General features: G+C 40.8%; 1 protein-coding gene across 1 annotated transcript in view; it reads left to right on the top strand.

The window, feature by feature from the left end:
- Positions 1-14,201, top strand: part of RELN (reelin) — a gene marked incomplete at both ends in the record, with an annotated part of 292,747 nt that overhangs the window by 110,145 nt on the left and 168,401 nt on the right. The window contains one exon of the mRNA XM_080626620.1: positions 6,892-6,962. Within this exon, the coding sequence (XP_080482746.1) occupies positions 6,892-6,962 (71 nt within the window). The remainder of the gene's footprint in view (positions 1-6,891; positions 6,963-14,201) is intronic.

Raw genomic sequence — 14,201 nt, 5'->3', positions numbered from 1 at the left:
CAACTTTCTCAGCCTGTCTTCATACGGGAGGTGCTCCAGTCCCCTGATCATCCTCGTGGCCCTCCTCTGGACTTGTTCCAACAGTTCCATGTCCTTTTTATGTTGAGGACACCAGAACTGCACACAATACTCCAAGTGAGGTCTCACGAGAGCTTTGTCTCTAAACTGAAGAGACATCAATTTGATGATGGACCACCTAGTGGATAAAGAACTGGCTGGATGGCCGCACATGGACAGTTGTGATCAACAGCCCAGTGTCCAAGTGAAGAACTAGTAACAAATGCTGTCCCTCAGGGGTCAGTGTTGGGACTGGTCTTGTTCAACATCTTTGTCAGTGACATGGACTGTGGGATTGAGTGTGCCCTCAGCAGGTTTGCTGATGACACCAAGCTGTGTGGTTTGGTTGATACGCCGGAGGGAAGGGATGCCATCCAGAGGGACCTTGACACGCTTGTGAGATGGGCTGATGCCAACCTGATGAAGTTTAACCATGACAAGTGCAAGGTCCTACACCTGGGTCGGAGCAATCCCAGGCACAGCTACAGGTTGGGCAGAGAAGAGATTCAGAGCAGCCCTGTGGAGAAGGACTTGGGGGTGTTGGTCGATGAGAAACTTAACATGAGCCGGCTTCAGTGTGCGCTCGCAGCCCAGAAACCAACCATATCCTATAGTGCAGCTGCTAGCAGCAGTCATAGGGTTAAGCTCTGCTAGTGGAGGTAAAAAATTAACCTCGTTTTTCTTGGTCTTATTGAAAACCTTTTTGGGGTGTCATGATATGAGGTGTTGTACTGTAGGAACTCTGATATTTTTTTTTCCCAGACCCCTCCTAAATGTATTTGTCACAATGCCTTCCTGTGCCAGGGAAAGGCGCAGATGCCAAGCACCCCTGTAAGGGCAGAGCAAGCTCTGGGTGTGCTAACCTCAGGGCACAAGCAAGTGATGACAGCTTCAGGGGAAGGCCTGGGATAGGCACTCTGCTCCTGGACACACAGCTCAGCATGCTTCATCTAATCAACAGGAGGCTGGTAGTGAGCCTCTCTATCTACAAGTTCATGAATGTACACAAGTGTCATTGGATTTCTTTCTCCCAGGTAACCTGGAATGATTTGTGTCATCGCACGGGGATAAATTGGTATTACTTAGCTATGTTCAGAGAAGCTGGCAATACCGTACTCAGATAAAGTGTTTTTAAGCTTGTTGGCACTTGAGCAGAGTGGCACTTAAAGTCGTATTTCACAAGTGACGTGGACTTTGTATAGTTCAAGTAGAGAATCAGCAAGTCATATTTCTTTTTTTGCTTTTCAGTGACAGACAATATAAAAGTCTTTATTTGAACCTGATTTCAAATTGAATAGTTGCAGTTTAGGAGGGAAAATTCTTTACAGAATTCCTGTAATTGAAGCATGGGGTTAGTAATGCGTTGAACTGACAGTAAGCCTTGACACCTGATGTAGTCTTCCTGTGTTCAGACCTCTTTCTTCTTCTGTCAGCAGTTTATCTCCTCTTGCTACTTTAAAACCACAATTTCCTCTTTCTCTCTTGCATAGCATCAAGCAGAGAAATACATCTAGGCTAATGGAAGTGTGAAGTTAATATTAAGAGGAGCCTTATTACCTCTAAGTTGTTTTTCTTTCTAAGCTCTCACCATGTCAGGATGTTCCCATTCCCTCCCATTTTCCTTTTATTTCTCATCACTTTGGAAAGATTCATTTGTAGTGAAGAAATACCTCTGAGGACATGCAAAGCATGTGTATTACCCTTTGGCTGACTGACCAGTTAGATTTGATGAGTCACTTGCCCTCTAGCTGGAAATAAATAGCGTGCAATTATAGAGTGAGACTATAGACTGGTCTGGAGTAACACCAATTAATAGTTAGTAACTACCCTTCATCTAAGAAGTGTTTAACTATATTAAGGACCATATAGAAACTTGATAAACAGCATAAAAATCAGTTACTGGATATATTGTAAATACAACCCCATAATTAAGAGTTGAATAATTTTCTTTCTTTAGTAGAATCTTTTTCAGGCATTGTAAGTATTTGTTTATTATAATTGTAATAAATATTATGTAGTTTTTAGACGTGAGTGTGAATATAGGGATGGTTTTGGATGTTACATATTTTTAGAAGAGAAAAATCCAGATTTATGATCCAGTTCCATGAATCTCACCTGTCAAGAAGGAATGTCGCCAGCAAAGAAAGCTCAATATAGAAAAGCTACATTTTGCATGTCTTTCTAATAGAATCACAGAATCATAGAATAGTTAGGGTTGGAAAGGACCTTAAGATCATCTAGTTCCAACCCCCCTGCCATGGGCAGGGACACCCCACACTAAACCATGCCACCCAAAGCCTCATCCAACCTGGCCTTGAACGCTGCCAAGGATGGAGCATTCACAACCTCCCTGGGCAACCCATTCCAGTGCCTCACCACCCTAACAGTAAAGAATTTCTTCCTTATATCCAATCTAAACTTCCCCTGTTTAAGTTTGAACCCGTTACCCCTTGTCCTATCACTACAGTCCCTAATGAAGAGTCCATCCCCAGCATCCTTGTAGCACCCCTTCAGGTACTGGAAGGCTGCTATGAGGTCTCCGTGCAGCCTTCTCTCCTCCAGGCTGAACAGCCCCAACTTTCTCAGCCTGTCTTCATACGGGAGGTGCTCCAGTCCCCTGATCATCCTCGTGGCCCTCCTCTGGACTTGTTCCAACAGTTCCATGTCCTTTTTATGTTGAGGACACCAGAACTGCACACAATACTCCAAGTGAGGTCTCCCAAGAGCAGAGTAGAGGGGCAGGATCACCTCCTTCGACCTGCTGGTCACGCTCCTTTTGATGCAGCCCAGGATACAGTTGGCTTTCTGGGGTGCGAGCGCACACTGAAGCCGGCTCACTTCCATTTTCTCATCAACCAACACCCCGAAGTCCTTCTCTGCAGGGCTGCTCTGAATCTCTTCTCTGCCCAACCTGTAGCTGTGCCTGGGATTGCTCCGACCCAGGTGTAGGACCTTGCACTTGGCATGGTTAAACTTCATAAGGTTGGCATCAGCCCACCTCACAAGTGTGTCGAGGTCCCTCTGGATGGCATCCCTTCCCTCCAGCGAATCAACCAAGCCACACAGCTTGTTGTCATCAGCAAACTTGCTGAGGGCGCACTCAATCCCACTGTCCATGTCACCGACAAAGATGTCGAACAAGACAGGCCCCAACACCAATCCCTGAGGGACACCACTTGTTAGTGGTCTCCAGCTGGACATTGAGCCATTGACCACAACTCTTTGTGTGCGGCCATCCAGCCAGTTCTTTATCCACCCAGTGGTCCACCCATCAAATTGATGTCTCTCCAATTTAGAGACAAGGATGTCATGCGGGACAGTGTCGAAGGCTTTGGACAAGTCCAGGTAGAAGACGTCAACTGCTCTACCCGTGTCCATCAGTTCCGTATCCCCATCATAGAAGGCCACCAAATTGGTCAGGCAGGATTTCCCCTTAGTGAAGCTATGCTGGCTGTCACCAAGCACCTTGTTGTTTTTCATGTGCCTTAGCATGCCTTCCAGGAGAACCTGCTCCAAGAGTTTGCCAGGCACAGAGGTGAGACTGGTCTGTAATTCCCCGGGTCATCCATTTTCCCCTTCTTGAAAATGGGGGTTATATTTCCCTTTTTCCAGTCATCGGGAACTTCACCTGACTGCCATGACTTTTCAAATATGATGGCCAGTGGCTTAGCAACTTCATTCGCCAGCTCCTTCAGGACCCACGAATGGATTTCATCATGTCCAATGGACTTGTGTATGTTTAGGTTTTTAAGATGGTCTCGAACCAGATCCTCTCCTACAGTGAGCCTAGGGTCTTCATTCTCATAGTCCCTGCGTAGCTTAGGTCATGCAAATAGTAGCTTAGGTCATGCATAATTACACTGCATTGTTGTCATTTGCTCCATGAGTAAAGCATAAATACATAGAAAACCAAGCAGCTAATACTGGTAAACTGACAGTCATGATCTCTCCGGCTGGTGGAGAACTCATACATATGGCCATTGCAAAACCAATGCTAACGTGAGCATAAGCTGTAAGAAGCAGCCGTGCCCTCACTGCACGGCACTGTTGTCCCCAGAGTGCAGTTTGTTCCTGCTGTGGAGCAGCAATAATTGGCTCCTACTTTGCATTATCAAACCAGGGATGATAGACACAGAAAGATGCAGATCTTTCAACTGGCTGATGGCTCTCTGCCCACATCCTCTCTTTCTCACACGCACGCAGAGATCCAGTAAACAGTACACAGTTTGGTATTATTGGTGCTATTTGGTATTTGCTGCATTCAGACACATACTCGAGCTCCTCTCTGCATGTGGTCTGTGTTTTGAGAGTTTGCTCCTGTCTGCCTCATAAAGGAGTTCTGTGCTTGCCATCGCTGTTGCGCACATCCTGAATTGTATCCTGGGCTGTTGCATAAACAGCATCTCTGAAGTCCCAGTCCACTGCCAATATAAGTTTTCTTTCTCATTGTCTGTGAAAAGCCCTCTCTTCCACCCTGCCAGACTGGGGAAGGGATAAAAATGTACAAAATACCTTTTGTTCCTTAAATGTGGCATTTTCATGTATGTGCCCAGTAGCACCATGAGCCAGGGTTTTGCTCAAAACATGAAATTCCTGCAATGAAACACATTTGCAAAACATGTCTGTTGGTGCTGTGTTGGACCCACAGCTGGCTGTGAGATGCCCTGCCATTTTCACCTGCTGGAGGAAATCACCGTCTCTCATCCTTTTAAAGAAGCTTGGGCACGAGTTTGGCTTTGGAGATTGTTTGGTCCCACTCTCAGTCAATGCATCTGCATGTGCCTCGTGAGGAAATTTGCAGAAACATATGTAGTGATCATGGTTTCTTGCATATTCATCACAATAAAGATTTAACAAATACCTTAGTTCATGAGACTTACAAATGAGACTTACAGACTCAGCTCTCTTGCCTTTATGCACTGGGATGATGTATTTGTTTTTGTTTTACTCTGTACTCGATATGGTCACTGGTCAGGCAGCAGATGAAAAAATGCTGATGAAAAACTATGGCATGATGTTTTGCTGTATTTTATGTAAGTGTTGGAAATCCTAAAATAGTTTCCATGGTGTACATGGTGAGGACTACAAACGCCTCACACTGGTAAGGTCATTTCAGGACTGTGGCCAAAACACTGTAGCTAACAGGTGAGGCAAGGCTCTAACTTTATGTAGATTTAGCTTCTGAAAGTCCAAGCAGGTGGGAAAAGCAACGCAGCTCTCCTTCCACAAGCAGAGGGAGTGCCCTAACAGCTGTAGGAGCATCAGGTAGCCACAGGTTTGCATATCTCAGCACACACATTGATGTGGAGCTTTTCTAAATGAGCAGGAAGCAAAGTGGATCTCAGAGAAGTTTTCATTTAGTCCTGTTTGTACTCTGACCATTTGCAGATGGGTTTTACACTGAGGATACACTATATATGAAAAATTTAATACCAGATGTGTTACTTTTGTTATTGTTCCTTGTGAGTGTAAGTGGACTAGTAGCGAAGAGAAGAATTACGTATTTTGACTTTCGGACCATTCCTTTGTGGTCCTTCCTGACAGTTTCTTAAGCAAGTGAGGCATGATCCATTAAAGCAACTGGCTGGAAAACCACAGTCATAAAGTAGTTTTCAGTGTCTTACTGTTAAACTGAGAGGCTATTTCAAGGAGTTCATACAGATCTATCTTGAGCCCATTAATGTTAATTATTTTCATTATTGATTTGGAGAAAGGATAATGAACACATATGAAAAGCGTGTGCGACTCTAGGCAGATACTGGAAGAACTTTGACTGCAACAAATCAGACTTCAAAGGCAACACTGGCAAATACTGAAAGGATTTGAAATCTCTGAGACAAAACTGAAGTTGTGAAGTACTGCGCTTAGAAAAGAGGGAAGAAATGAGCAATTAGAAATAAAGAATGACTAGCACTGTTAGCATGACAGCTGTATAAGAGAAAAACAAATCAAACTGCATTGTATTTCTAGCTGATTATGAGAAAACAAAATGACAAATCTTTCTGCATGGTACATTAGCTGTTCTTTTAGCTACAGGTCATTAATGAAAAATAATCATTCTTCATACAAAACTGGTGAGACCTCAAGTGTGGAAACTATGTGCAGCTATAGGCATATCACTTTCACAAAGACAGAAACAGATTGAGACCAGAGGAGACCAAGAAAACAGTACATTGTTCAGAAAGTGAATGGTTAGAGAACAGGCAGTGTAAAGATCCGCTTTAGCTTGTCTGGACAATGAGGGAAATAAAAGAAAGAACAACTTAATTTGCAGTAAACCCCAGTGCAGCATACCAAGAAATGTTGTAGGGTTTCTTTTTTCTTGGAGATGTTTTACAGAGGCCTGGGGCAGAGAGCTTACTTGTCTCTCCCTTTGTTTCCACAAAGGATTCCTGGACACCCGTTCAAGCTCTACATTTCTATCAGTAGCATATCACAGTACTGCCATTGCTATTGCCTATTGGGTTGTGTGACTGTTAATTTCACAGGGCAGCAGTTCTGAAAACATTTCTTCTGTTCTGCACTGAGACAAGTACACTCTCCCAGGCAGAGTGATGTGCTTAGCTTTGCAATGCGCTTACTTTTACTGATGTTCTTCACTGCTGTGAATCCTGTGCCACTGCTTTTTATTACCAACCTAGCCATTTGGTTTTAGGAGCTTTACTTTCGCTATTCAGAAACAATCCCTACAGCTTATTTTATGAATTTAAAAGGGTGGAGAAAGAAAAACAGAAGAAAGCAGATTGGGATTTCTGATTTGATTAGTCATGCATATAGATATGGATATATAAATAAATACTACATTATTTATTGTTGTCTTTTTTATGTTCACAGGGCTACAGCTACTCATAGGGGCCAAGTAATATTCAAGGATGCCTTAGCACAACAGCTGTGTGAACAGGGAGGTAAGAGCCACCATCATATTAAAAATATCTGACAAATGTGGTTTTGCATTGTACTTGTGTCAGTGTTACTCATCATGAAACTTATTTCACAGAAAACAGTATCAGGATCTTACATTCTTAAAACTGATGCACTGGCTTCATACTTCCCATTAGTTATCTGGGAAACCTCTTTGTCCTCTCTGCTAAACACTGGGGAATATACAAAAGTTAAAGTAAATCCTATTGCATTATAGATTTACCTAAAATCAGCTTGCAATAACCAACATTTGCTTTTTTGTCAAAACCACAAGCTGAATTTGAACGCTCACTCTATTAGCTAGAAGCAAAATATGCAACATGCCTGGAGCAAAAGCTCTGTTTACCATCCAGCTCATACTTTTGTGTGAACCTATCTTTGTGAAGAACCTGCCTTCCCATTTCGTGAAAGTAGGCCATCATATTTTTGCCCATCACCTAGAGCATTTGATCATTTTTAAAGCTAAAAAACTGTTTGACTTACACGAACTTTAAAAATACAATTGTTTGCACAGCTTTTCATATATACGCTTTTCATAAGTAACCTTAAAATGAATGTCCTCTTGTTAGCTGTTGTCTACAAACAGTACACTGCTTTGAACCTGCTTCATTAAAGCAGTGGGAAGTAGAGAAGGTATCCATCATTTTTTGTACAGGAGAGAAAGGCATTTCTGTGCTGATCAGTTTTTTCCCACAAAATTCCAGTGATATTTCCATATAAAAAGAGACAGTAGAACATGGGCCAACTGGTCTAAAATAAATATTTCAAAATTAGAAACATGTTGTCACATTAACAAACAAGAGAAAATCACAAGAAAACCCATATATTTTGAGGCAATTAGGGCCATAGGATTTTTTTTCCTATGATCTATACAATGGCTTTTGTAATAAGAGCCTGTTGACCATTATGCCAGAAGCATATATTGAGTTATATATGCATATAAAGTGTGAATATATATACATATATAAAGTTACATATAAAGTGTGAATAGTAATGAGGGAAAAATATTTTGATTTTCAATTTCAGCATTTGAGTTTTCAGTATTGTAAGAAGTAAGAAGAGGGATTCAGAGAGGTGACTGAGGATGTTAGTTAACAAGCTGGGAAGTTAGTTATATTTGAATTAATTAGAAAAAAGCAACACAGATGCTTGAAATTGGAAATGAGTGATGTAATGATCTGAATGGAAAGTGATTGGGCCAGGTGTGTATTGGTATTTTTACTGTGTGGAAGGAAAAAACATCTGGAGAAATTACCAAAATGCATTTGGTGTTAAGAACAGGAGATGAATTGTAGCCGCATAATGTGGAAGAGTAGTGTTCCGGTGTTGTGGTTTAAGCCCCGGCTGTAAATTAGAACCACGCAGTCCACTTCCCCCCCCACTCTTTCTTCCCCCCGCTCCTGGAGGGACGGGGAGGAGAATCGACAGAATACAACTCCCATGGGTTGAGATAACAACAGTTTAGTAACTAAGGTATAACACAAATCACTACTGCTACCACCAATAATAATAATGATAAAGGAAATAACAAGGAAGAGAATACAACATCTCACCAATAACTTGCCCCCACCCCACCATGATCCAGCCCTTCTGGGTACTCTCCGTTCTACATCCTGGGCATGACGTACTGTGGTATGGAATACCTCTTTGGCTAGTTTGGGTCAGGTGTCCTGTCCCTGCTTCCTCCCGGCTTCACCTCCTCCCTGGCAGAGCATGAGACTCACAACGTCCTTGGTCAGACCAAACATCAGTGTTATCAGCTCTGTTCCCAGGCCGAAAGTAAAAAACACAGCGCCGCACCAGCTACTAAGGAGAAAAAATGACTGCTACTGCTAAACCAGGACATCCGGTGACTAGTAAAAGGGGAATTGGGAGCAGAAGCATTGGCAGGATCACAATTTGGGATGTGCTAAGGAGGATGGTGAGGATATCTCACACAGGGTACTTGCTGGATGGACACAAGACGAGTGGAAAAATTAATATGTAGAGTTATCAGCATAAAATTATGAAAAGCCTCATAAGCAGATGAAATTCTCCAAAGCAGGTCTGGATAGTGAGTTCACCACAGCCAAAGGCAGTGTGTGGTGGCCAGAACAGGTAAGAAGAAGAGAAGCAAGTAGAAGACACATTGATGGCAGAATGACAGAGAGCCAGAGAGCTGGCAGTGACCAGCACAATGAAAGCTATGTGCAAGCAAACTGGAAAGGAAATATATGACTATCAGCATCCGAACTGGCAGCATAGTCAAGAAGAATTTAGGAAAAGCAACAAGATTTCTCCCTGCTAGAAGAAAATACCTTGAGAAGCAGAGACTAGTGAGTAGAAATCCATCTGTGAAGGCTTGACCGTCTTTTCTTCAGACTTGCTGTACCAGGAGATTTTAGCAGGAGAGCTGACAGCAGAAAATGTAATTCTTTCACCCTTCTCTGCTTTACATTTCTCCAATTTTGGAGCATAATCTAACCTCAGACCAACACTTTAGCAATAGTTACATTGGTTAGAACAATGTTATGGTATGTATCCTGTCCCGGAGTTCACAGGGACTCTGTGAACAAGGGGAAATGGGATTTGTGTATCACTTTTGAGTATAGAATAAAAAATGCTGAGACGTGCCATCCCTGGGCCTTCACTAGCTGCTCAGCTGTGACAGTCCCTGTGCTTCTTCCTCCCACCCAGCCACTGATAGCCACATCCTGCACCACTTGCCTGAAAGGGTCTCTAGCTTCTGCACCTTGTCATAGTCTTCTGCATTCTCACAACTTTCATGTTTTCCATGATTTTTCCAGCAATTCTCTTTGCTTCATACACAGTCACCTCAGAGATTTTCTGGATTTATCTTCTCAAAAATATGTGATGCCATAGTGGTAACTCTGCAAACATCAGGTTTGACTTAGTCAAGAATAACACTGAGGTACTGTTCTATGAGCAGCTGACACTGTATGACAGCCATGTAATCAGTCATCAGATTTCCCTGCAATAATGATGTTCAAGCTTCTCAGATGTTCTCTTGGTCCATTTTTTCCCTCACCTTTCCTACCTCAGCCACAGCATTCTTGACTCAGATAGTCAACCATCCTCTTGCCCGTTGCCCTTCCTCCCATCCATTCCAGCACCAGGCTCTCCTCTGCCCTTTTGTTCTTACTTGTTCAGCAGACAGCATGCATTGTATTAATCCCCCTAACCAGTATTATAACTCTTACACTATCAGGATTAATTTTCCAGTCGAAATACAATATGCTTGTTTTTGAAGCAAACCTCAGTTCTTTTATTCCATGAAGACAATCACAGTTTAATGTAAACAAAAGATTCTTTCAGAAAAAGTTAGTGATTTAGATGCAAATATCATATTAAGATATATGCAGACCAGCAAGGTAGATGGACATAAATGAGGTTTTATGGTCTGTTTCTGGCCCTAAACATTACCGTACTGAAATGCTGTAGTGAATGATATGGCATATTAAGTAAAGAAAAGAAAACCACAGAGCAACTTCCTAGATTTATTACAGGACATCTTTATAATAAGTGTGTTCACTGGAGATGATACCAGACTTCATAATAACTGCTACAAAGGATATACGTGATGACATGACAGTAGCATGGAATCTCAGAAACCATGTTCACTGTGCCTGTCCACCCTCAGATGTGCATTAGTAAATCCTAAGACAGTTAATGGCATTTGCACAGTGAAAGGGAAGTGTAGTTCTTATTTTGAAGAGAATTAGAGTATGATAAATGGTAGTGTTAAGGGATGGCAATTTCAAACAAGCAGCCCTATGTATAATGTAAGAAGTGATGCCGTAGGGAAAGACACCAAAGAAAGTAAAATAATAGCTTGGAAAGCTGTGTGTTCATCACATATATTGAATATTTTAGGAAGCTAGAGAGATCTTTGAGAATTGTTGTAAGCTTTAAAGTTTATAAGGATCTTACTGGATAGGAAGAAAGGAAACATAAAAATTATCAGAAAAAGGGTTAATCCAGCACAAATAGGCAAGAAAATTATATAAGCAATGATAGAAAAGGTAGATGTCTTATAAAAACTTCTAAGGGCAAATAAGGATATTAATGACTGATGATATTCTTGTTATTAACAATAGCTTTAATTAACAATATCTTTAACTTGTTGAACTAATAGCAAAATAAATGAAAAAAAAAAAGGTAAACTTATTATTGTGCAGATTGATTCACATTTATTCCTGGCTTGAGTAGAACAAAAATCATACATTAATAAGCAACAGCATAATTAAAATGGAGTTGGCAAAACATCAGGCCTGGCTGCATTGCTTTGTGGAACTGAAGAGAGTTTAGGTCTGTATGAAAACAGAAATCCTGCTGGGAGGAACAGCTCATGTTGCAGTTATGGGTGCATTCACGTCACAGAACCCTGCCTGCCTTTACAGAACCAAGCACGGTGCTAGAGGGTCAAGGAGACCATTGCCCCAGTACTCTATGTAACCTTGGACCAGTAGCACCATTCTTTGGAATAAGGACCATACTGGGAGATTTGTGAATGTGTAAGTTAGTTCTCACTGACTAAAGGAGAATCTCAGAATGGTAAAACCTAAGAGATGGAAAAGATGAAGGATGTTGTTCCCTCCTAGTGCAAAATCACTCCTTTCAGCATAGTTCCCAGAATTTCATACAATTTCATACTCAATGACACAAATTATAGGATTGGGATTCCTTTGTTAAGAAACCGCTCTACAGTCTGACAGATGTCTCCATATGAAAGTAAATCCTGAGAACTGGACGACACTGTCTTTTATTTGATAGCTTCTGCCTGAATGTTTGTGGAAGCCCCTTTAGGTGTGTTTTGTACCTTGTAAAATTTAATAATGCTCTGGAAAAAAAAAAAAAAAAACCAAAAAAAACAGACTGCAAGCTCTCAGGCTTGACCAGAGCAGTATTTTACAGAACTGAGACTGGAGTGTAGAGCTGACTTATTGTTCCTTGGCTTACGTGTCAGTGAGAATAATGCAGCCTTCAGGCAACACATTGGCTCTTTCTAGGGGAATGTTCACCCTCTATCATTCAATAGCAACTTTGTTTACCAGTAGAGAGAAAGTATTTGCAGGAGTCTAAATAAAAGCATTAATTTTCCTTTTCATCTTCATCTGACTGCTAATGACAAGGAGATTAGACTTTTTCATAATCTGCAGAATAGAATATACCTCTCTCCACATCTCATTTGTGATGCATTGATGAGGAGCAGCTAATGGCTGCTGACTTTCGAACCCTAAAGCAGAGTGTTTGTCTGGGAGCATTTAAGCATTTGTGTTCCTGTAATTCACTTTTCCTTTACATAAAAAAAAAAAAGTCCAGGGTTCCAAGGGGAAAAAAAAAAAGAGTTTTCTAGTGTGTTTTAAGAGTATTTTCTTATGCTGTATTCCCTATCTAACCCTGCACACATGCTTTACCCACAGATCTATGGAGCACGGGTGTCAGTAGTACAAATTGATGTTGCTGGAACATGTATTTAATTTGCATTATGCTATCTCTTTTTATCTGAATGGAGGCTCATTTTGCTTAACAGTTAATCATTATGGTGTTCAGTGAGTTTGGTTCTTATTTTTCCACTGACGTCAGAACCATCACTGAATCTTTTTTCCCTTCTTATATTCCAGCTCCTCTACTTGAAGATGACATTCCCTTCCCACTTCTCTCATATTTCCCTCCCTTCCAGTTTAACCAAAACAGGACATATTTTTCTGTTGGCTTAACCTTTCAGTAGCCTTTCTTCGTCTACAGAAATTTTAACCTTTTACTCCAAAAGATGCCTTCATTCTCCCTCATCCCATTGACACAGAGCCCCACAATGACCCCATTGACTTTTGAATTCCCTATTGCTTTCCTCAGAATTCTCACGCTTCCACTTTGACTGTTGCCTTTCTCTCTCTGAATCACTTTGTATTGTGTGCTTTTGCTTACCAAAGGGATAGCCTTGTCTTACAAGGCAAGCATCATGCATTTCCTTACATTTTCTCATATTGTATTTGCTCATGCCTCTCGTTTTGTGAACTCTGTTGAGCCCCATTCCATTCTTTGCTTAGCACAATTTGTCTCTTGTAAAGCTCTCTATAAACTCAGGGTGCTAGTTAAAAACCAAATAATAAATTAATTTACTTCTTTTTAAAAAAGTACACAATTCTCATTCAAGCTAAGATGCATTTTGGAGCCACACAAATATTGATTTTCAATTTAAAACCACCCAACCGTATGCCTAAGGAACATCTAAGACAGTGAATCATGGTTTCAAAAATGAGCTAAGATGACCTTTCTTTCCCCTCTCAGTCTGACATATTGTATAATTCCTTTTAAATTGTGACATTTTGTATCTTTGCACTGTATAGCTACTCTGCACCATATCAGTTTTTTAGCTTTGTCATGTTGTGCAAGGAAACTCCATTTGACTTCAGCCATGCTATATGGCCTGCTCTACAATCCATATTGTTTTAAAATAAGTCATTTTATAAATTGATAAAAAAGGCAGATCTGAAAATATTTACTACAATTGGTTTTGTGTGGTGTTTTGAATTTCTGTTATTTTGCAGACCTTAACTGCACCACTTGAAGATCAATACACTGCTGTTTTGCAATAAAATATAAAATATAATACAGGAATTATTTATAGTGAGATTAAAGTCTAGATTTATCACTCATTAAATGGTACCTTCACAGCCTTTTGTCGTATTCAGCTCTAGAATTTGAATTACAAATCAGATGAAAGAATACCTGAGGCAAAACTGGTTGAGCTTCTCAGTTCCTGTAAAGATCTGGGAAACCTAACTGCTCCTCAACAGAAAGTCTTTGTTTATAAGAATGACCTTTTGTCCAACAGTAAGTGTTTGCTTAATTTCATCTTTAGTTATTTTAAATGAGTGGTCAGTAGCACTAGTATATGTCTGCAAAATTTCCTTCGTTTCAGTCCTTTGGTAAGCAGGGTTTTTTGCGACATACTGTACATATAATTGAAGAGCTGTTTTAGGAAAAATTCTCACATCAAAATTTTTATTCTTTAATCACATAAAGAACTAGTTATATTTTTAAAAATGCTGAAGTCAAAGGGGTTAGCAAATGTAAATATTCCAAGTTTGTGCTATACATGTGTCTTTTGGCTGAATGCTAAAATTTTGAATAATAACTAAAGAAATTATAAGTAGTGACTGTGTATCTGGGGCTGGACCACCTTCAACACAAAGCCTCTTCCAAAGAGCAATGCCAAG

Source organism: Psittacula echo (genome assembly GCF_963264785.1).
Source record: "Psittacula echo genome assembly, chromosome: 1".
NCBI classification, from domain to species: Eukaryota; Metazoa; Chordata; class Aves; order Psittaciformes; family Psittacidae; genus Psittacula; species Psittacula echo.
Note: the sequence above shows the minus strand (reverse complement) of the source record. Positions and strands in the feature narration are given on the sequence as shown.